This window comes from Canis lupus, chromosome 5 (genome assembly GCF_003254725.2).
Source record: "Canis lupus dingo isolate Sandy chromosome 5, ASM325472v2, whole genome shotgun sequence".
In the NCBI taxonomy this organism is placed as follows: Eukaryota; Metazoa; Chordata; class Mammalia; order Carnivora; family Canidae; genus Canis; species Canis lupus.
The window spans coordinates 19,855,435-19,878,370 of record NC_064247.1 but is presented as its reverse complement, the minus strand read 5'-3'; the positions used below and the strand labels follow the sequence as shown (position 1 = coordinate 19,878,370).

Sequence of the window (22,936 nt, the reverse complement as noted above, 5' to 3'; positions counted from 1 at the left end):
CTGACTATTTTTAAAATGCCTCCCCTGTTTGTATGCAGTGTTAGAAAACACTTAATAAGGAGCCTGTGAATTGAGTGTTGCTGCTTGCTAGAGAAAAAAAGCAAAAAAAAAAAAAAAAAACCCAAAACCTACCCTTTCATCTCTCTGTTTTTCTCCTGGAGTTAATGTTATGATCAATAGATTGCTGGTGTAATTTAGATAAATCAGTAGTTTAATTGCCATTTGGAAAAGTAGTTCTTTTTAAAATGTGGAAAAGCCAAAGAGAACAGGGAATTTATAGGGTTTTGAATCCAAGCCTTAAAAAAAAAGAAAAAGAAAAAGAAACAAAGAAAGAAAAAGTAAAAAGCCGTGTAGAGAAATTGTTGGAGCCCACGTATGCATTTTCAGAGTCTGTATGTCTCCTGAATAGCAATGTCACGGAACTGTGGCTTCGTTTGTTTGTCTAAAAGGATGCTGAGTCTCCTCCTCGCATCCTCTGATTTTCAAATGAAATCCCAAGCCCCAGGGGAAAGGATGGTGCTTTATGGAATGGACAGTTCAAAGAGTGGTTATCTTCAATTAGTACAGAACCCGAGTTAATGAAAGCACTATACAGCAGCTCCCTTTCTATCTGTGTGAAAAGCTGTATGGCTAGTGCTTGCTCTCTCCTCACGTAGGATGAATGCTTAGATCCCCTGGAATTGGCTTGACCACGTAAATATCTCATGAGAGTTCTTGATGAGAATGTCACGGTGCCCTAGGACAGTTTAGATCAGGGGCAAACCTACACATGTATCAGCTCTAGTTGGGGTGACTCATGAGGGCTCTGGGAAAACCTCTCATCCTCCAGGTACCTGGTTTTCCTTTTTTACACCAAAGTGATCATTGCTGCTTCCTGGGAACTTTCCAAAAGAAGAGTGCGTAAAGTCTATTTAGTTCATCTTGATAAGAACTGATTGACCGCTGTGTGTCCAATAATTAATCCAGAGGTAGAGGAGCTGTTATGCTTGCTGTCACACAGCCCTTCGTTACTTTATGTGCCATTAGTTCTTTGAGACTATAAATGAACTCAATTCAGTTTAGATTGAGCGGATCCCAGGATTCTGAGTCAATTCTTGATTTTCAAGATTTTCCCCAATTCTAGGGGATCCCAAAAGAGGCCCCTGGAGCTTTTGGCACCGATGGATCATAGTGATGGTCTGACCTTTAAGTGTCAGCCCGTTTTCTCCATCTCTGCCTTCTTGCTGTGCTTATTTTATTTATTTATTTATTTTTAACGATTTTATTTATTTATTCATGAGAGACACACACATACACACACAGAGAGAGAGAGAGAGGCAGAGACACAGGCAGAGGGAGAAGCAGGCTCCATGCAGGGAGTCTGATGTGGGACTCGATCCCGGGACTCCAGGATCATGCCCTGGGCCGAAGGCAGGTACTAAACCACTGAGCCACCCAAGGATCCTCTCTTGCTGTGCTTATGAGGCAAGAGCAGAACTTTATCTTTTTTTTTTTTTTTTTGTAGTAATAGCTTTATTGAGATATAATTGACATAACATGCATTTCACCCATTTGAAGTGTACAACTCTGTGTTTTTCACATGGAGTTGTGCAACCATCACCATAAGCAATTCTAGAACATTTTCAGGATCCCAAAAAGAAACCCCATGCCCTCGGAGTAGTCCCTACCCCTCCCAGTCCTCCCGTCCACCCCTACCCTCAGCCCAAGGCAACCACAAATTGGCTTTATATCTCCATAGAAAGAATGTCTGTTCTGGACATTTCATATCAATGATGTCATGTGGTATTTTTCCTTTTGTGTCTGGCCTCTTTCTTGTAACATGTTGTCAAGACTCATGCATGCTGTAGTATATATCAGTGCTTCCTTCCTTTTTATTGCCAAATAATATACCATTGTATGGATGGACCACATTTTATTTATCAATTCATTAGTTGATAGACATTTGAACTGTTTCTGACTTTTGGCTCCTATGAATAATGCTGCTATGAACACCTGTGCACAAGTTTTTATGTGCACATATGTATACACCGAGGAGTGGCGGGATCATTTGGTAACTCTGTGTTTAACCCTTTAAAGAACTGCCAGACTGTCCTACCAAAGTGTCTCTACTTTATATTCCCACCAGCTATGTATGAGGGTTCTGATTTTTCCACACTCTCACCAATGCTTGCTACTATCTTTTTAATGCCCTTTATCATTTGATTTCCTTCTGGAACATCCACAGTGAGGTAGACTCTAGAAGCCAGCTCTTTCTTTGTAGATGTATTTCACATGCTACGTATTTTCTTTTGCCTTTCCAAATCCTTCTCTGCCCTGCCTTCTGTACCCTGGGGGGCTGACTCTGTGGACTAGTCCCCTGACTTATCAGCTTTCTAGCTTGCATTTGGCTTCAGCCAGTGAGATCAGAAGGAAGGAAGGGAGTGAGAGTCGGGGTATTTATTCTCCCACCTGCAGCTCCTCTAAAGACCTCAGCTCCCCTCGGCAGCACTGTTCACAAAGCTGTCCTCTCCTGTTCGCCTATGGCTCATCCCGCCCCTTCAATCCCCTGCTGCCAGCCTTGGGGTTCTGTAACATTCCTGCTGGTTTCCCTGAGCCTTGCCTTTACCTTCTCAGTAGTTCCTTCATTAAACTCAGCCAGTGTCGAGGTGCCATCCGTCCCCAGCTGGCACCCCGACCGGCACAGGTGGTGGCCGGTCACCTCTCATCACCTGTCTCTCGTTGGACTGCTCTTTCTATGTTAACTGGAGACCGTTTGCCTCAGAAGTGTGTGTGAACATAGCCATTTGTGTCGTTACAGGCTTATCTAAAACTCGGGGACTACCAGAAGGCAATAGTGGATTGTGAGTGGGCTCTGAAGGTAAGAAGAGAGATCCTTTTCCACATGATGGAGTCAGGCTGGCAGGGCCGGGTCCAGAAGTGAACGCGGGAGAGCCACCAGTGTTTCCTGGTGGCTGGGCTGTGAGCTCTGCAGTCAGGCCTGACCTTCCTGATCTGTAGAACAGGACCCGTAGACTTGTCGAAGGGTCCTGGTGAGGTGTGTAGAGCACTGGGCTCACAGGAAGTACTCCAGAGGAGCTCATGCTGGGGTTGCAAGGTTTATATCGCCAGGGCTCAGCCCTTACTGCTGTTTGGGGGCGCTCTGCTTCCTGTGGAGGTGGGAGCGCCTCCTTCTAGTTTCTAGAACCAGCCACGGGAACGTGTTCTGCAGTGTTGCTGTTCTTCCCCACCAGTTTGTGCTTTCCTCCTGCTCTAGTAATTTGGCACATTTATGGTGAAATAATCAGAAGACATAATTGCCATTGTTCAGCCTGGAGACTGCCAGTCAGGACTCGGGCAGACCTCAGAATGCTGTGCATGGTGTTTCCTCTGAAATCTGCCAAGAGAGATCATTTAAAGTGAGGTGAAGTAAGAAGTGTTGGTGGAAATAGTATAAGCGTTTTGAAAAGAGAAATGTCATCATCACTCCTCAGGGACATTACTTCAGATGATTGAATATTAAAATAAGTCTTCATCCTGTTCCGCGAAGTCGCTCTGTCATAGGGGCTCCAACTAGATACCTGAAACCAGTGTTTCTCCGACTTCCTCACTGAAGGGCTGCTGACGGAATGAACGTGAGCCCCTGCAGGGTCTACGAGCAGAGAGCATGACATTTTTTTTTTTGCTGGATCTGTTTTATCTTAAAAATCCTTGCAAGTTAAAAAAAAAAAATCCTTGCAAGTTTTATATTGTACTCCATGAAATTTATCTGTTTGTCTTAACATCACTATTATTTTCTATAACTTATAATCAAGTAAAATTGAAGTGCCAGGAGAACATACCAGGTTTATGCTCTGGCACAGATTTCTCCAGTGCAGCACACACGCCCCAGCATAATGAACGTGGCCCAGAGTAAGAGCACGTTTTGACAGCAGCATACTGGCCACACCTCCTTCCTTTCTTCTTTTTTATTTTTTTAAAGATTTTATCTATTTATTCATGAGAGACAGAGAGAGAGAGAGAGGCAGAGACATAGGCAGAGGGAGAAGCAGGCTCCCTGTGGGGAGCCCCATGCAGGACTCGATCCCAGGATCCCGGGATATGCCCTGAGCCAAAGGCAGACGCTCAACCACTAAGCCACCCAGACGTCTCTCCTTCCTTATTTCTTATTGAGAGGATAAACAAGGGACACGGGTGAATTAGGAACTCACTTTACTATTGTTCTTTATAAAACACTAGGGATCCTCCAAAGCTGACATGTGGCATGCATGATTTCTTTATCCCGATACAGCATGTCAGCAAATCCTGTCCCATCATGTCAATACAGTCTTTTTTTTTTTTTTTCAATACAGTCTTAAAGTTACAAGAACTGCCCAACACTAATGACATCAGGCTCTTCACAGCCCCTGCATAAGTCCCCCAGCCTGCCTCCTCACTTTATGTGATCATGGTATTTTCTGTACCACCATTCTGTAAGAGAAGAGAGAGGTAAGGATGTTTTGCTCTGTTATTCCAACAATGATCACACAAGCCACCATTTGCTGCATGCCGGCCATGAGGCTCACGACATCCTATTCTCTTCTCTTGGATACTACTGTTATCCTCATTTTTTCTGGCAAGAAAACCAAGCTTCGGAGATTAATTAACCTGTGCAGGATCACAGAGGTAGTGTCGGTCTGTAGGGCAGTGCTCTGAATCATCTCCTACATACAGCTTCTCCACTGGAACCTGAGACTCCCCTATCCCTGAGTGTGGGCCTTGTTCCCTTCAGTGGAGGAACCAGGATCTCCTGGCGGGGTTTCCAGGAGTATCCGTTCTGATCTGAAAAACACCAAAGAGGGAGTCACACTATCATCATGCTGATTCAGGATAACACACTGGCCTATTCCCAGACGTTAAATGAAGCACGATGTAATTAGCACTGAAACCAGAGCAAAGTAGGCCCAACAGAGCTGACAGTGAACATCTCTGACCCTCAGCAGCCGTTGTGAAATGCCCAGCGAGGTTCCCCATTGAAGAGGCTCGGGTAACCCCTTGTGGGGGTTGGGGGAAAAGCATAAGGAGCTCTAAAATTAACGATGATTGGGTCTGTGTCAAAGCTATAAATGTAAAAGTTTCACTCTCTTTAAAAGTAATGCACCAATAATGCATGTCAGTGATATTCCATTATTAATATTCATACTTTCATGCCAATTTAATATTTTTGACACTATTGAATTGGTAGAGACAAGCTCACCCGATGATATTTCAAGATTGATGTTCTCTGTCAGGGAAGAGAAGGTGGTGAAGCTGGTTTCAATTAGGATCAGAGTCATTTCTCTCTTGGCAGATTCTTTCTGCATGACAAAACTCCATCTTTCTCTGAAAACAGGGCTCCTTTTAAGGGAGTCCGGGGCTCACCTGAGAAAATGCTGGTGACCGCTGACAGGTGACAGAGGAGATTGGGGAGCAGTGAGACCTCTGTCAGCGGCCCTCCACATCTGCATCCCAGGCGGGCAGGGTCACCATGCTGCATGATGGCAGGAGCCGGGCTCTGAGGGCCCCAGCTTAGTCTCCCCCTATTATAACCCCGATTCTCTGCCCAACAAAGGGAGAGTGGACATCTGGCTTCCATGAACACTGGTGTTTCTTTTCCCTCGGACCCTCATTCTCTTCCCACCCCCTCGGCCTCATCCTTCATGGATTCTCCAGGGTTAGCTCCCTGCCTTCCTTCTTTCTGCAGCTTCTCGCTCAGAGCTCCTGTCTCCTCTCCTGGGTCCAGCTGGCCCTCAGACCCCCTTCCCCATCTCCTCCTCCCCAGGCCACAGGGCTGTACTTGAGCTACCTCCCGGAGGCCTCTGTGTGACCGTCCGGGCACCATTGGAAAGATGCTGTGTCTAGCAACGGGCTCTTCATCCTCCCCTCACCCTTCCCCATTCCTGGCCCTGACTTACTTCTTTCTGTTAATGACATATGCTGTCTTCCAGGCCCTGAGCCCCAAACCTGTGACCTGACATCCTCCTCCCTCTTTACCATTTGTCTGTGACCTACTCTGGCATCTGCACTTCCCTCCCACCACCACCAGACAGATGCTAACCCCTCATTCTGCGGGGACCACTGTCTTGCTCACCCTTCTAGCCTGGCCCTTCCCTGCCCTGCTCCTGCCCCTCGTCCTGGCCGGAGGCTCCCCATCCTGTCTCCCCTCAGCCTAGGACCTTGCTCTCAGCCCATTCTCCTCCTTCCTTCTGTCTTCACCTCTCCATATCCTTGGAGACCCAGCTCAAATCCCTACTCTGCACGATCTTTTTAGGTCCTGCCTCGCAGAGTAGATTTCCCTCTACTCAACTGTTGTAGCACTTTTCTGAAGGAGAGTTGGTGTCCTTTGTAAGCCTTTGGGGCCTGAGTCAGATGGCCAGATTTTAGATCCCAGCTCTTCCACTTACTATGTGTGACCTTGAACCTCCCCAGCACCTAGTTTCCTCATCTGTACAATGGAGATAATGATTGTCTTGACTTCACAGAGTTGTTAGAAAGTTTATATGATATAGTTCCCGTGAACTGCCTAGAAAAGACTGGATAGTAATATATTATTGTCATTAATGCCATTCACTTAGCAGCGTGTCAGGAAATAACGCTCATGAAGATACACCTATAAAGTCTTCTCCAGGGGATCCCTGAGTGGCTCAGTAGTTTGGTGCCTGCCTTTGGCCCAGGGCGTGATCCTGGAGTCCCGGGATTGAGTCCTGCATCAGGCTCCCTGCATGGAGCGTGCTTCTCCCTCTGCCTGTGTCTCTGCCTCTCTCTGTGTGTCTCTCATGAATAAATAAATCTTAAAAAAGGAAAAAAAAAAGGCTTCTCCACGTGGGACAATCATCACTGCCTCTTCTATCACTGTCTGGCTTTTTTTTTTTTTTCAATCTGCCCTTTTGGTCTAAAACGGATTGCTGCTGTTCTGGCCAACATCCCACTTCTTTTTCTTTTATTTATTTATAAATTTATTTTTTATTGGTGTTCAATTTGCCAACATATAGAATAGCACCCAGTGCTCATCCCATCAAGTGCCCCCCTCAGTGCCCATCACCCAGTCAGCCCCTCCCCCCCACCCACCTCCCATTCCCCCAACCCTAGTTCATTTCCCAGAGTTAGGAGTCCCTCATGTTCTGTCTCCCTTTCGGAGATTTCCCACTCATTTTTTCTCCTTTCCCCTTTATTCCCTTTCACTATTTTTTATACTCCCCAAATGAATGAGACCATATAATGTTTGTCCTTCTCCGATTGACTTACTTCACTCAGCATAATACCCTCCAGTTCCATCCACATCGAAGCAAATGGTGGGTATTTGTCGTTTCTAATGGCTGAGGAATATTCCATTGTATACATAGACCACATCTTCTTTATCCATTCATCTTTCGATGGACACCGAGGCTCCTTCCACAGTTTGGCTATTGTGGACATTGCTGCTATAAACATCGGGGTGCAGGTGTCCTGCCATTTCACTGCATCTGTATCATTGGGGTAAATCCCCAGCAGTGCAATTGTGGGGTCGTAGGGCAGTTCTATTTTTAACTCTTTGAGGAACCTCCACACAGTTTTCCAGAGGGGCTGCACCAGTTCACATTCCCACCAACAGTGTAAGAGGGTTCCCTTTTCTCCGCATCCTCTCCAACATTTGTGGTTTCCTGCCTTGTTAATTTTCCCCATTCTCACTGGTGTGAGGGGATATCTCATTGTGGTTTTGATTTGTATTTCCCTGATGGCAAGTGATGCAGAGCATTTTCTCATGTGCGTGTTGGCCATGTCTATGTCTTCCTCTGTGAGATTTCTCTTTGTCTTTTGCCCATTTCATGATTGGATTGTTTGTTTCTTTGGTGTTGAGTTTAAGAAGTTCTTTATAGATCTTGGAAACTAGCCCTTTATCTGATACGTCATTTGCAAACATCTTCTCCCATTCTGTAGTTTGTCTTTTAGTTTTGTTGACTGTATCTCTTGCTGTGCAGAAGCTTCTTATCTTGATGAAGTCCCAGTAGTTCATTTTTGCTTTTGTTTCTCTTGCCTTCATGGATGTATCTTGCAAGAAGTTACAACATCCCACTTCTGATGAGAAGCAGGCTAGGGATTCCCCCAGGACTTCTAGATACCTAAGCTTGCACTCTTAACCTCTTTAAATCTAGACCCTTGGAGGGCATCCCTGGCACAATGCCTCACTCAGAAAAGGGTTCAATTAATTAACTGGATGTTAGAAGTGGTAGTTGTCATCTTTGTACCACATCATTGCCCCTGGAGTTATAATAATTAGAGGCAGGCAGGTGCAGGGTCCCCTGTGCAAAGGCCGTGGCCTCACATAAGTTTGGATCCTGCCTTCTGAAGGGGGCATCCCTCCTGATCCTAAGTGACACGAACATGAGTTCCTGGGATATACTGTGTGGTTGATTTCAGGAGAGGAGCTTGTCAGGCCTGCTACGATGTCACAGTAGCCTCAGCAGTTTATCCAGAGTAGATATCTGTCTCGTCTAATAAACCAGTGATCCTCAAGCTTGGCTGCGTACTTATGTCACCTGAAGAGCTTACAAAATGATTGGTGCCTGGGCCCTACTCGAGATTATCATTTTTTAATTGGTATGGAGTTCAGCCTCACCTTCCAGATTTTGATAAGCATCCCCAGTGATTCTCATGTTTGGGCAAAGTCAAGAGCTCTCCTAAACTAGGGGTTTCTGGTTTGTCTCCTGACTGAGTCTCATTAAATGGAAATGAAAACTGGCAAGTCTCATTAATTAATTTGATAGAGAGCTTACTTGTGCATCCAGGCTCCTTGCAGGCATCAATTAGTTTGGTCACAGATGCACAGAAAAGTTCTAATTGTCAACTCTGGTAGCTGTCCTGAGAACCAAAGCGCTGCCTTGCCTCTATTAGCTAGGCAGTTAAGGGAGTGGCTAATGACTTCAAACCTTCCGAACTCATCTGATCAGTCATTCTCTTTTATGCAGTGTGATGAAAAATGCACAAAAGCATATTTCCACATGGGAAAAGCCCACCTGGCCCTGAAGAACTACAACATGGTAAGTTCTTAGAGGAATGGAAGGGGCATGTTTGATCACAGAGCGATGCTTCATGTTGCCTCAGAGAAGGACCATGTTCCTCCAAGTTGATAGTAATCCACCTTTTAGTATTTTCCAAGGTAACTCTTAAGATCTTTGAGTTGGGAAGGAATGTGAGTGTCACCAGGACAGCCTCTGGGAATCCCTGCTGCAGTATCTCCTACCAGTGTTCTCTCGGCCCCAGGAGGAGCGTCTCTGGAGAGAAAAAGTATAAACCAAAAGGCATAAAGAAAATTCACTTATAATCTCATCTCCCAAAAGTGACTATGCAGCTATATTTACATACTAAGATATTATATTATTGTTAATAGCAGCTTGATTGAGATAGAATTCGCATGCCAAACAGTTCATCTGTGGCAAGTATACAATTCAGTGGGTTTGTGCACATTCTCAGAGATGTGCAACCGTCACCACACTCAGCTTTAGAACATTTTTGTCACCTCCCTAAAAGCCCTGTGCTTTTTAGTAGTACTCCGCTTCCCTCTACCTGATGTACCCACTCATCTATTTTTATCTCTATACATTTGCACATTCTAGACTCTTCATATAAATAGACTTATACAAGATATAGTCTTTTGCGGTGGCCTCTTTCCTTTAGCATAATGTTTTTAGGGGTCGTGCATGTTGTGGCATCAGTACTTCATTCCTTTTATTGCTGAATAATATTCTGTTGTATGGATAAACTACATTTTATTTATCCCTTCCTCAGTTGATGAGCATTTGGGTGGTTTCCACTCAAGGCTTTATCAACAATATACAAGTTTTTGTATGGACATACATGTACAGTCCTCTTGAGTATTTACCCAGGAGTGGAACTGCTGAGTCCTGTGAAAACTCCATGTTTACCGTTGGGAGGAACTGCCAAAGCGTTTCCCAAGTGGTGGCACCATTTTACATGCCCACCAGCAGTATGTGGCTTCAGTTTCTCCACATCCTGGGCAATAGTCCTTATTATCTCTTCTTGGTTATAGCCATCCTAGTGAGTATGAAGTGTAACTCGTTTTGATTTGCATTTCTTTGATGGCTAGTGATGCTGAGTCTATTTTCATGTCCTTGTTGGTTGCCTGTATATCTTCTTTGGAGAAATGTCTCTTCAGATCCTTTGCCTATTTTTTATTAGGGTATTTGCATTTTTATATGAAGTAAACAGTGCTTTATATGTTCTGAATACAAGTCCCTTATTAGATAAGTGATTTTCAAATATTTTCCTTCACTCTCTGTGTTGCCCTTTTACTTTCTTAATTGTGTCCCTTATAGGACAAAAAATTTTTTAATTTAGATGTAGCCTAAATTATTTATTTTTTCCTTTGATTGCTTATGCTTTTAGTGTCATATCTAAGAAACCATTGCCTAATCCAAGATTTACTTCTGTGTTTTCTTCTGTTTTGTGGCTTAGGATTTTATGTTTAGATGTCTGATTCACTTTGAGTTAATTTTTGCAAATGGTGTGAGGAAGGGATGTAATTTTATTCTTTCGCACATAGATTTCCAGTGTTCACAGCATCATTTGTTAAAAAGACTATTCTGTCTCCCACTGAATAATTTTGGACCGTTCTCAAAAATCAGTCGATCATAACTTCATGGGTTTATTCCTGGGCTCTCAATTTTATTCCATTGATCTATATGTCTAGTCTTATGCCTATACCACATTGTCCTGATTCCTATAGCTTTGCAGTAAATTTTGAAATTGGGAAGTGTGACTCTTCTAACTTTGCTCTACTTTTTCAAGATTGTTTTAGTTATTGTAGGTCTCTTGAATTACCATACAAATTTTAGGATCAGTTTGTGAATTTCTGCAAAGAAGCCAGGTGGAATTTTGATGGGGATTACATTAAATCTGTAGGTCAATTTGAGGAGTATTGCCATCTTAACAATACTAAGTTTTCTGATCCATGAACATGCATTTCCACTTATAAGATACTATATTTAATATTTTTAGTTCTTTTATAAGATACTATATTTATATATATACTGTAATTTTATATATATTATTTTTAATATTTAATATTTTATATATTTTATAAGATACTATATTTTTAATATTTTATACTATATTATATAATATAGATACTATATTTTCACTTATACTATATTTTTAAAAAGAAATTGCCTCTTATTATACATTTAAAAATTCTTTTCTTAAAAAAAATTCTTTTCTTTGTTGTATTATAATTCTAATACAGGCTTATCATAACTAAGGTCAAATAATAGAAAAGTTAAAAAAAATGTTAACGCTCCCCTCTCCACCAAATTCTATTCACTCATTCATTCATTCATTCATTCATTCAGATAATTAATTCACTCAGCATATATGTATGCATACTTTCTAGGTTCCTGGCACTGCTCTAGACAATAGGAATACAGTGGCAAATGACAAAATCCTTGATTTAATGGAAGTCACGTCCTTGGAATAGGGTGGCCAGGAGATGGAAACCACATAAGTAGATGTGTATTATGTTGGATAGTTATGTGTTATTGAGAAAGTGTAATCAGTGAAGCAGCGAAGGTGAGATTGACTTTATATGGAGTGGTCAGGGAGGGCCTCTCTGTAGGAAGGGAGGGAGTGAAGTGAGCAAGCCATGTGTCTGTGTAAGGGAGGAGCTGGTGTCCAGTGAGGGTCAGATAGGTGATGTGGTTACAGGCTTTTGGAAGGACTTTGGCTTTGCCATTGGAGAGTTTTGAGCGAAGGAGTGAAATGATGGGACTGATATTTTAAAAGATTGCTGTTGCACCGAGAATATATCTTGACATAGGAAACAAAGAACAGAGAGCTAGCTAGAAGGCTATTGTAATAGACTCTCCAAGAGAAGTGTAATGATGACTTGAACTAGGTTGGTGTCAAGGGAGGTGGTGAGAAATGATGGGACTCTGAACATGCTGACAGTGAAGCCAACAGGAGTTGCCCGGAGACTCAATCTAGGGTTCAAAAGAAGTTGGATACAGGTTCACTGTCCTCGTCTCCTTGGGTCACTGTCAGGACTACCAGAGACCAGGTGGTTTAAACAGCAAACATTTAGTTCTCACAGTTCTGGAGGCTGGAGAGTCTGAGATCAAGACACCAGCAGATTGGTGTGTGGTGAGAACTACTTCCTGGTCCAGAGACAGCCAGAGGGTTAAGAGAGGTCCCTGGGGTCTCTTTGACAAGGACACAAATCTCAGGAGGGCTCCACCCTGATGACCTAATCACCTCCCAGAGGCCCTACCTCCCAAGTACATCACATTGGGGGTTAGGTTTCCACATAGGAATTTGGGGGGAACACAAACAATCTATAGCAGTTATCATGTTTGAAGAGTAAACTTCTGTCCCACAACACTATTCTATTTTAATGTGTTGTTTTTTTCTTCAGTTCATTTCTTAATCTTAATTTTCTAGATGAACCTTGAGCTTTCAAGATAGCTCAGAGCCATTTGTTTTCTGTACTTTTTCTCTTAGACTGGTCAGAGTTCTTAATACCCCTGAGGACAATACTGCCCTAAGCCCAGTCACATGCCCTACAAGCTGGAATCTTTTTTTTTTCCCCCCAGAAACTTCCTAACAATTTCCTCATGGAGAGTACATCACTCTTAAGTTTTCTTACAAGTCTTATATGGCCAGTGAATGGACACCCCTACTGGCTCCCTTTGCAGCCCTGTGTATTTAAATAGGCACTTCCCTTTTCCTACTCCCAAAAGGCTCTGTCAGCAGTGTCTCCAGCTTCAGTTATTTCCTTACTCCTTGTGGGCATATCTGACAAGTAGCCTCCTGTTCTGTCTCGGTGCAAATATCCTATCTAAATTTTATAATTACCTTACAATTATTCCTATCCCGGCCAGGCATGATCCACGAGAATTTAGGACTGGATATTTTTTTTTCTTTTTTTTTTTTTTAAGATTTTATTTATTTATTTATTCATGAAAGACACACACAGAGAGAGAAGCAGGGACATAAGCAGAGGGAGAAGCAGGTTCCATGCAGGAAGCCCGATGTGGGACTCGATCCCAGGACACTGGGATCATGCCCTGAGCCAAAGGCAGACTCTCAACCACTGAGCCACCCAGGGGTCCCTAGGACTGGATATTTTTCCACCACAGGCTGGATCTGACAACACGGGTTTTTTTAAATAAATTCTGAAATAATACCTTTTGTCCCACAGAACCAGAGAAGCCTAAACAAAATGTCAAACGCATGCTGTGTTTCCCCATGCCTGCCTCCTACGCTGGGAGCAGGAGGAGGCCTGGAGGAAATAATGAAGCCCAGCACTGTGGTACCCGGTGTCTTTCTTATAATCAACTTTACCCCCTGACCACTCTTCAAGGTCTTGTTTCTTTTTTCCAGTCCAGAGAGTGTTATCAGAAGATCTTAGAAATAAGCCCCAAGCTGCAAACCCAGGTGAAAGGTGAGGCTGTTCCTGCTGGTGTCCTTCATTTGAATCCCACTTTCACTTTGCACTCTGGCTCCACGGCGCCTCGCGTGCCTTCTCTGCACTTGGCCTCAAAGCCACATCAAACCCTCTCTGTTAGCAGGTGGCCCGCTCCTCTGTCCTCTCTGTTCTCCCACTCAGACCTTTGTCTTCCTCCTTTTTACACCCTTGTCCCTTAGAGCCTTCTAGGCAGAGCAAACTGCTGTCCTTGAACCCCAGAGGTGGTTTAAAATTCTGGATCTAGACTGAACACCCTTCCTCAAATTTTCCCTGCTGAGGCCAGGTTTGAATGATTTTAATGCTTCATGCCTCTTGACCTCCCATTCTCAGAGGAGGTTACTCTTTGTGTGTTGATGTTGACTGTGAGGGTTTTGTTTGTTTCTCTTCTCTTCTTTCTTGATTTATAGATTCTCTGAATCAAGTCAATCTCCAGGAAAAAGCAGACCTTCAAGAGAAGGAAGCCCAACGATTGCTGGATTCGGGAAAGCATGCAGCTGTGACAGTCAAGAATCTCCTGGAAACTCTTTGCAAGCCTGACCAGAACCCCTTGTTCTATGCAGGGGGGATTGAAATCCTGACTGAGATGATGAAGGATTGTAAGCCTGGGATGCGTATGGCCTGGCCTTGTGAATATAGTCAGTGTATAGTCAGTGTGACCTCTCTACTAGAGGTAGAGGTCAGCCCAGATGAGGCAAAGAATCCCTATGTCCCTTCCTTCCACAAATAGTGAAGATCTACTGTACTGTCAGGATGAAACAGGACACGTAAGATACATACCCCCACCCCAGCTAGAGCACACATGCACTCAGCACATATGCAGTAGACACCCCAAACACAATACAACACAAATAATACACACATACACACACACCACATATATATACCCCACATATACACACACCATACATGATCATCTCTCCCACATGCCCCACACATTGTACACATACCTGCACACCTTTTGGGTTTCCATGCGTACCCCATGTATGCCCCAAATGCCATATACCACCCTCACAAATCTGCCCCCAACCATAGGGGGGTGGAAGACAGACTTTTGTACGATAAACTATAAAGTTCACTCCAGTTACATTTAATGGCTTTTTAGAGCCTGTAAGTAGTTTCAGAGCAAACATCAGCTCCCCTGCTAGTGAGAGCCGTTACTGTTCTCTCTTACCGGTTCTTGTAAACATTGCTATCAGGGCTTAAACCGCTTTTTTACTCAGTGACAGGATGCTGTTTGTACAAAGAGATGGGCTCTCTGACCTCCCTTCAGTGCACGATGAAGGGCACTCAGATATCCCCTTCAGTTGTTTCTTGGAGATTATAGGTTCCTCTCCAGAGCCTAGAAACAGCTTCAAAATAAATATTTAAGAACAGATGGATATGCTAGTTCTTCCCAGAAGTTAAGCAGCTCCTGGAGACTCTCTGAAGATTACAAAACAATGAGTTGTCATATAACCCGCAAGGCCCCCCCAGGCTCAGCTTCCCTTCTCTAGACAGGATGTTCCTCTCTTGGGGGCAATAAGTGGCCCGTGACAGCTGCAGGTTTCAGAACGTGGAGGTATTTGTTTCTGCCCAATCTGTTAATTCGGTGACCTTGACATTCCATATTGGGTTTCTCACCATCAGCTGGCTCTGTTAATGGCTAGACAGCAACCAGACTGTTCAGGACTCTGATGCAGGTTTTTATGATTTCTTCCCAGGCACAGAACAGACTTTATTCAGAACACACAACGGATTCAGTATCATCAGTGAGAATGAGGTCGTAAGAAGGTAGGGTGTATGTAGAGAGAGCCAACAGTAAAGCAAGGAGGGATGACCAATTTCTCATGACATCCCTGATGACATGGGCAGTGGCTTCCCTGGGTGGGCCTGGCTGGGTGCAGGGCCGTGCACCCTGGGTAGACTGAGTGAGGCCACAGGTAGCAACCGCAGAGAGAAAAGGTCAGCGGTGCTTCCAGGGCTCCTCCAGGCCCTGCAGAGTCAGAGGAGTGACCATGTGTTCTGCTTTCCCACAGTTTTGGTGAGATTGCCATTTGTTCTTAGAATTTGCTGATAACAGCAATAAATGAGATCAACTGGGTCCTGGCTGATCCCAGGATTTCTGATTTTATCTGAAGAGAGACCCATATGGAAGGAAAGGAGGTGGTTTGCTACATTTGTTTTTATTTTATTTTTGTATTTCAGTTGTTTGAGTGCAGCTCCTCAGGTTAGAAGGACAGTGACACGGGCCGGGGTCACCAGGAGCCCAGGAGATGAGGCTGCTGGCCTGCCACAGTTCATCGGTCACCGCTTGGCTGTGGCCCAGGACCCCGGCTCAGCAGCCCCGTCTGTGCAGCCCCAACTCCTCGGCCTGTTCCTGTCCCTGTCCCGGGGGTCCCAGTCCAGTGCTGGCCAGCCCACCGTCCTGATGACCTGCAGCTCTGCGTTATAACATTACTTTCTTCAACCAGCATTTGAGGAACTAAAGCCAACCAAACAGAAGATCAAGACTGCTTCCCAGTGTTACTGTTGCTGTCCTTTGTTCTAGGTGCTTTTCCACAACAGGAAAAGATGTGGTGGGAGAGACGGTGTGTGTGTCTGTCCTCAGGCTCTGGCAGGCGGTGTGCAGCGGGAACGGTGAGCCTGGGTCATCCTGTTGGTCCTTGTTAACATGCTCTCTGTTGATGCAGCACTCGGGGCCCAGGCGTGACTGTTTCCCCTCAGGCCAGGCCTGAGGGAGCCAGACCTTCCCCTGCCAGCCCTGCAGTCCTCTATCTGCCACCCCTGCAGCCACCTTGATGGTGGACAGAGTCGCCGGCAGCATAACGGGCGCTCTCACCACCTGGTGCTCTACAGACCCGTGACGTCTGCTCGCACCTCGGCAGTGCAGTGGACGGACCTGTTCCTTTCCTGTCCACCTAAAATATTGTTGCCTTTTGCTGACCAAAGTACCCCCAGCGTTGCGAGATTTGCCCTGGTCCCTGATAGTATGACACCGATCAGTGTAATACTAGGCCAGCGGACGCTATAGGACTTTTATCCACCTTGTTAACACATTTATCTTCTTACCTCTTGGCATTTTTGGGGTTCGCTACATTTTTGCACAATCTCTCTTACCCTTTTGTAAAGCAGTGAATGTAAATGAAAATTGTATTTCCCTCATTTTTAAAAAAATTATTTTATTATTTTTTATTTTTTAAAATTTATTTTATTTAAATTCAATTTGCCAACCTATAGTGTAACACCGAGTGCTCTACCTCATTTTTAAAAAGCACATTTTTAAAAGCTCTACCACATTTTTAAAAGTGTTTTCATAGGGAATAACCCGAGCTTGGATTGCAGACACTGAGCATGGGAATGATGCCGTTTGGGTCTCCTTTTCACAGGGCTCCTGTGGGAAACCAGCTACAGAGCTTGTGGGGGGCAATTTGTAAATTCCCAGGCTGAGTATGAGCTAATACAGTAGAGTGAAGGAGTCACCCTAAGTTGTAGAGGACTAGCAAAGCAGGGGGACCCCTTGTGAAGGGAATTATGCCTGGACGAGTACCATCACCAAGGTGTCCTGCTGCTCCGTGGGTTTCTACACTGGCCCGGGGGGTGGTCTTGCACATCCCCCACACCAGGGTGAGGGAAGCAGGGCTTGGTGACCCTGTTTTACTCAGGGTGAACCAGACACAGCCCTCCCTCCCTCAAGCCCCGATTTCCTCAGCCTGCGCCGACCTCAGTTTCTGTAAACTTTGGGGTCACGTTTTTCTTTAACAGCAGAATAAACATGGTTTGTTTGTAGAGCCTGTGACGCACCTGCTCTGGAAGATCCATGAAATCTGTGTATATCCAACTCAGTAAATACAAACACGTTTTTCAAAATGACGAGGGGATGGATGCTTATAAAGTTACAGATGCAGGGCAGCCCTGGTGGCTCAGCGGTTTAGGGCTGCCTTCAGCCCAGGGTGTGATCCTGGAGTCCCGGGATCGAGTCCCACGTCGGGCTCCCTGCATGGAGCCTGCTTCTCCCTCTGCCTGTGTCTCTGCCTCTCTTTCTCTCAATCTCTCTCTCTCTCTCATAAATAAATAAAATCTTAAAAAAAAAAAAAGTTACAGATGCAGAACTACATCCATGATATGCTGTTAAGTAGGAGAGAGAGGCCAATGAGAGGGCAGAGTGGATCGTACTTTTTTTTTTTTTTTAAGATTTTATTTGTTAGAGAGAGAGAGAGACAGATCACGAGCATGAACAGAGGGAGAGGGAGAAGCAGACTCCCTGCTGAGCAGAGAGCCTGATGTGGGGCTGGATCCGAGGACCCTGAGATCATGATCGAGCCCAAGGCAGACGCTTAACCTCCTTAGCCACCCAGGGACCCGGGTGGATCATATTTTTAACATTATTCACAGGAGAGGCATGGATAGCTCCTTTAAGGAATGAGCTTACCTGGAGGGGCCACGAGAGGAGGGGACGTTCACTGTCAGCTTTATGCTGCTGTACTATTTGGATTGTTTACAACGAGCTCCTTTTCCAACAAAGAAGAAAACCTATTGGCTATACCAACTCTGCTCTCTTTCATGGCTGAGCCTCCTGCCCCAGCCCATCCCTCTGCATCCTCTCAAACACATTTGGGCACCTGGTTAGTCAATGAACCAGGTGAGAGCGAACAGAGCTGGTGCCACTACCTTGGAAATAGCCTACATCTAGGAAGGGGGGATGCTCCATTAGTGCATGTTCTCACGTGATTTCTAGTTTTCTAGAAAGAACTCAAGTGGTTGCTCTGGCCAGTGTATGAAAATAGATGATCCACAAGTGTCCACAGTTCAGCTGATTTCGGTCCCTTCACAATCCCACACACCTTTGACAAAGCTGATGCCACTTGGTCCCCATGTGTGCCAGCCCCTGTTCCCAGCGCCATCCTCCACTCACTCACTGAACCCTGCTCATCACGTGGCTACATGAGCCGCCTTCCCCATTTCACTCAGAAGGAAGCCAGGAGTTCAAGACTCAGCTGCGACCATCCACCCGGTCGGTCGTCAGGACCCAGCAACCTGCTCCTAGAGCTCATGCTCAGACACTTTCTTACTCTGCCTCTCAAACAAGGGGAGAAGAGTCGGATTTCCCATAGGGCTCGTGGGAGACAAGAGGTTTAGCCACTGTTGCGTGCTCAAGGTACTCATCCCCTGTCTTGCAGAGGAGAACCAGCGCCTGCTGCTCCTGTGTCCCAACCTGGGCAGGCTGCTGCCCTCCTTGCTGGCCACCAGGCTGCTGACCGTCCGCCAGCAGAGCTTTGCCCTGCTGCTGCAGCTCACCCAGACGGACTATGGACGGAGCCTGGTCATCAGCCACCTTGACCTGACCCGGTAGGACTCTGCTGGTGGGATCTTCCCCAGGGCTTCTTGGAGCACCCCCTGCTAAGTTAAGATTTGCCCATACCCCTTCCCACACCTCGGACAGGAGACCTTGGACAGGAGAGGCGCTGTCAGGCTTTATAAAGGGTCAAAACCAGAAAGAGCCTTTGGAAGGAGGAGCACTCCTTCTGGAGGACCTCTGGGATGAACTCCTGGCTGAACTTGATACCTGAGGGCAGTTTCACTTCTCTGACCTGTTTCCACCTCACAGATACTACAGATGGTGTAAATGGCAGCCCTACCAAAACCAGATTGGGAATCCTGCTTCAAAATAGGTCACTTGCTCCTGCTTCTTTAGCCTCTGTGCTGGCTCTACCCTCTTTCTGCTCAAAGTTTTCTTCTTTCCTTCCTGGTTGAGGTGACACTCCCTGCTTTAGCATATTCGTAAAGCCCCTCTGGAGCCAGGCAGAGTACAAATAAATAAAACACATCTGGGATGCTCTTGCATGTAGGTCTTTCCGAGGCTTACAGCCAAGGAAACAGAACATGCCTTTTCTTCTGAATAGACTTTATGAAAAATTTACCAAACCCCAGTGATTCCTTCCAGTGCTTTTTCAGGTGAAACATTATTAGTTTCCATATGTGAAAATACCAGTTTTTATATCAAAAGAGCTGCCTGTTGGCAGTTTCGGTGGTTCAACGCAGTAAAAGTAGTAGCAGTGATCACAGCTTGCTTTATACGTGTTTCATACACAACCTAAAAACAGAAGTTGGCTTCTGATTCTTCCACCATTACCTCACTTTATCTCCTCCCAGCCTGCGAAGAGGCAAGATAAGTGTTATGACCCCATTTCACAGATGGGGCAGGAGAAGCTGCCGCACTTAACCAGAGCATCTCACCCCACTGTCCCCCAGGCCCTGAAGGCCAGCTCCTGCTTCTGTTCCCAGTAAGAAAAGCGGCCAAATCTGAGATCCTGTTAGATCTTTCCTGACCAAGCAGAGGCCTCCGGCACCCATCCCACATCGGGTGGGGGGGGGGGGGGGGGGTTGTCCATCATGCTCAGGATGGGGTGTCTGCTGTGGCCCTCACATTCTCAGCCCTGCCACGGCCCCTGTGGCTCACAAACAGAGGCTTGGCAACCCCCCGAAGCTCAGCCCCCATAAGCAGATGGGTTGTTAGAGTTAAATCCTCAAAAGCACATTTCACATTTCAGATGACTGCCATCACTTCCTCGATGCCTTCCTTGTGGTTTTTCACTTGGTTTTGGTCTCTCTGAGTAAATGTAGCTATATCTGTCCTCAGCTTCCTCCACTCCCCACCCCCCACCCCCCACCCCCAATCCTGACTGTCTTTGAATTGCTTGAGCTTTAATTTGAATTTTTCCAGTGTGTTGGAGAGTGGCATTTATGAGCATCGCATGCAGCCCCACCTCTTGTCTCCAGACTGTCAGAGACACCTCAGCTGATTCCCTTCATGCCCACTGTTCTCATTAATGTCCATCTCAGCTTAAACCAGAAAGAGGTAGAATGTGTTCTCTGAAGTGAAGGGAGATGGTTTGGACAAGAGAGGCACACGTGTCACATGCCTCTTAAAATGCTTTTCCCCTTGTGAGAAGTCGAAGGGACAAATGTGTACTGACAGGAACCGAGCGACAGTCAGTATCACTTTGTGGAAAGTGCTGGGTTTTTTGATTCAAGCAGTCATGAGCCCAAATCCTCTGCTTGCTTCCTATGTACATGGCTCAGGAAAGCTGCTCAACGTTGACGAGCTCCGGTGTCTCATCTGTATCACAGAAGCTTAGGAGAAGTGATACGTGTGTGCCAATTACATGTTTTCTGTTGGATTTTACAGAACACTTGATCAGGAAGAGCTGGTCTTGCTTGTCTCACATAACTTTAAAAAAGACTACAGTTGACCACAGCTAGTTCAGTGGCTTAAAGATATCGGGGTCAAGGTCTCTGTCCCTCTCTTGATCATCCCCTCATGGTCTCACAAGGCTGCTGCAGCTCCATGTATCACCTCCCTCTTTCAGACATCAGCTGGATCTGTCCCTCTTATCAAGAGAAGCTACTGCTTATTTCTGTTTGGTCAAGATTGTGTCACATGCCACCCCTGGTGAGGAAAGTGGTTCCAGCTTCTGTTGTAGAGGCAGGTGGGATAAAAGGGGGCTGGCCGTGTGTCTGTGGGATTGGCCAGCAAACAGTGTCTGACACGTGGTGTCAACTCAGTAACTTTTATAATCGTTTTCATTTTCTATCTTCAGGGTCTATTGCTCAGAGTTCTAAACTGAGGTGGAAGTTCATTTGTTGGGTCACTAGAGCATTTCCTGACCTGTGGTCCATCTACAGGGACAGCTGTTTTTCAGCAGAGCAGAAAATTTGCCATCGAGAAAGGAGACAAGAGGGAGTAGAAAGGGACACCCTGTCCCTCTTTGGGTAATAACTCCGGTTAGAATGTGTGCTTTTCCACATGGAGAGGAAGCTTTGTTGTTCATGTCTCCTAAGACAAAAATCAAGATGATCTAAGACTGCCAGCTCCTCTTCTGTACATTTCTGGTTCATTAGCATTCATCTTCAAGAAAACAGATTGAATTGGTAAAGGAAGAATCTGAAGTAATAGCAAAATACATGATTTCTGGTGACAGGGACAGTAGAACACACCTCTAAGGAACTGGGGGTTTGCAGAAGCTTGGAGTTACCCAGGACCACAGAAACTGTCCAGCTCTGCCCCCCACCCAGTGCCCATGTCCCCTTGGGGGTACCCCACTATGGCCTGGGCACAATGCCCTCCAGGGAAGATTCCAGCATTATCATTTTTCTACGTTTGATTACAATAGGCACTATAACAGCTAAGACTGTGACCCTATTCCCAGCCAGTGAAAGGATGCAGGTCTCACCTCCCAGGGCAGCTCATCCTGTCCTGGGCAAGTTCTGATTGATAGAAAGTTATATCTTTACACCAGACACGAATTGTATGCCCCATTCTATGCTTCCTATGTGGAGGCTTTGGTTCAGTCTCTTGAAGGCCTCCGGAATACATCAGAGCTCGCACTTTCCCATGCTAGCAGCATCTGAAGATGCTCATCTTTTCCAGGTTAAGCATCCAGGTTTCCTGGACCATTCTTCAGATGATTTGACCTCCAGACCCCTCCCAGAACAAGCTGCCAAATAAATCTAGTAGCATAGATGTGAGTGACTGGAGTCCGCTCCTAAACTGCCAATCTGATGGTCCCTTCCCTGCCTCTGTTGTTAGCTGCCCAGTGGCATTGGGTCCTGTGGATCGCTGCCACTCTTCATGAAACTCCACAGTGTGGCTGTCAGGACACTGACCCTCCTGGACCTCCTCCTACCCCAGGCCCTTCCTTCTTGGCTTCCTTTGCAAACTCCCCTTATGCTGTCACTCTTCCAAGTCCAGGATCCTACTCCTGACCATCTTCTCATCCATGGTTTTAATGATCATGTGGAAGTCCCTCTCTTGAGTGGTAGAAGAAAACCTCCCCTGCTATTGGACGTGTCCATCTCAACGTCACAAGCATCACTAACTTAAACCGCAGGTGGTTCTTCAAACCAGACCCTTTGCCTGAACTTCCTGCCTTCGTGGGTAGTACTTCCATCCCTCGAGTTGCATACGCCAGAATCCTGAGGGCTCCTCTGGGTGGGCCCCTACATCTGTAGGAAGAGGGTATATTGTCACTTCTCCCTTCTTAGGTTCTGGATCCCCTTCCTTATGGCTCTCCTCAGGCACCTGTGACCACCCCTTCCAGGCCTCCACGGGGCCTCTCTCTTCCCAACTGTGTGTGTCTCACTCCACCCCTGCCTCAGCGAGTCACTCCATCTTTATTGTCTGGACCATCCCAGTTCTTCCCCAGTTGGATTCCCTGCCTCTTGTACTTCCTACTTCAATGTAGCCTCCACTGTCCCACCAAAGGGATTTGTCTACCATCTACATCCTTTCTGTGATTTTCCTACTTCAAACTCCAAAATGACTCTCTACTGCCTATAGCATTAATTCTCCAACACTGAGAAATCCAGGGCCTAGGAATTACCTGGTGAGGTCACTAAAATGCAGCCTCTGCCAGAAACTGGGGCACCCTAGAAGCTGCTTCCCCATACATACACCAACACACTTGGGAAAACATAGGCATGTGGGGTGAAGTACAATTTTCCAGCAGG

General features: G+C 45.7%; 1 protein-coding gene across 5 annotated transcripts in view; it reads left to right on the top strand.

Moving 5' to 3' along the window:
- Window positions 1-22,936, top strand: part of TTC12 (tetratricopeptide repeat domain 12) — a 45,115-nt gene that overhangs the window by 11,847 nt on the left and 10,332 nt on the right. For all 5 annotated transcript variants that reach the window (XM_049109957.1, XM_049109955.1, XM_049109952.1 and 2 more), the window contains exons 7-13: window positions 2,798-2,857; window positions 8,940-9,011; window positions 13,366-13,426; window positions 13,858-14,046; window positions 15,151-15,220; window positions 15,978-16,066; window positions 18,607-18,775. In XM_049109957.1, coding sequence (XP_048965914.1) covers window positions 2,798-2,857; window positions 8,940-9,011; window positions 13,366-13,426; window positions 13,858-14,046; window positions 15,151-15,220; window positions 15,978-16,066; window positions 18,607-18,775 — 710 coding nt within the window. The remainder of the gene's footprint in view (window positions 1-2,797; window positions 2,858-8,939; window positions 9,012-13,365; window positions 13,427-13,857; window positions 14,047-15,150; window positions 15,221-15,977; window positions 16,067-18,606; window positions 18,776-22,936) is intronic.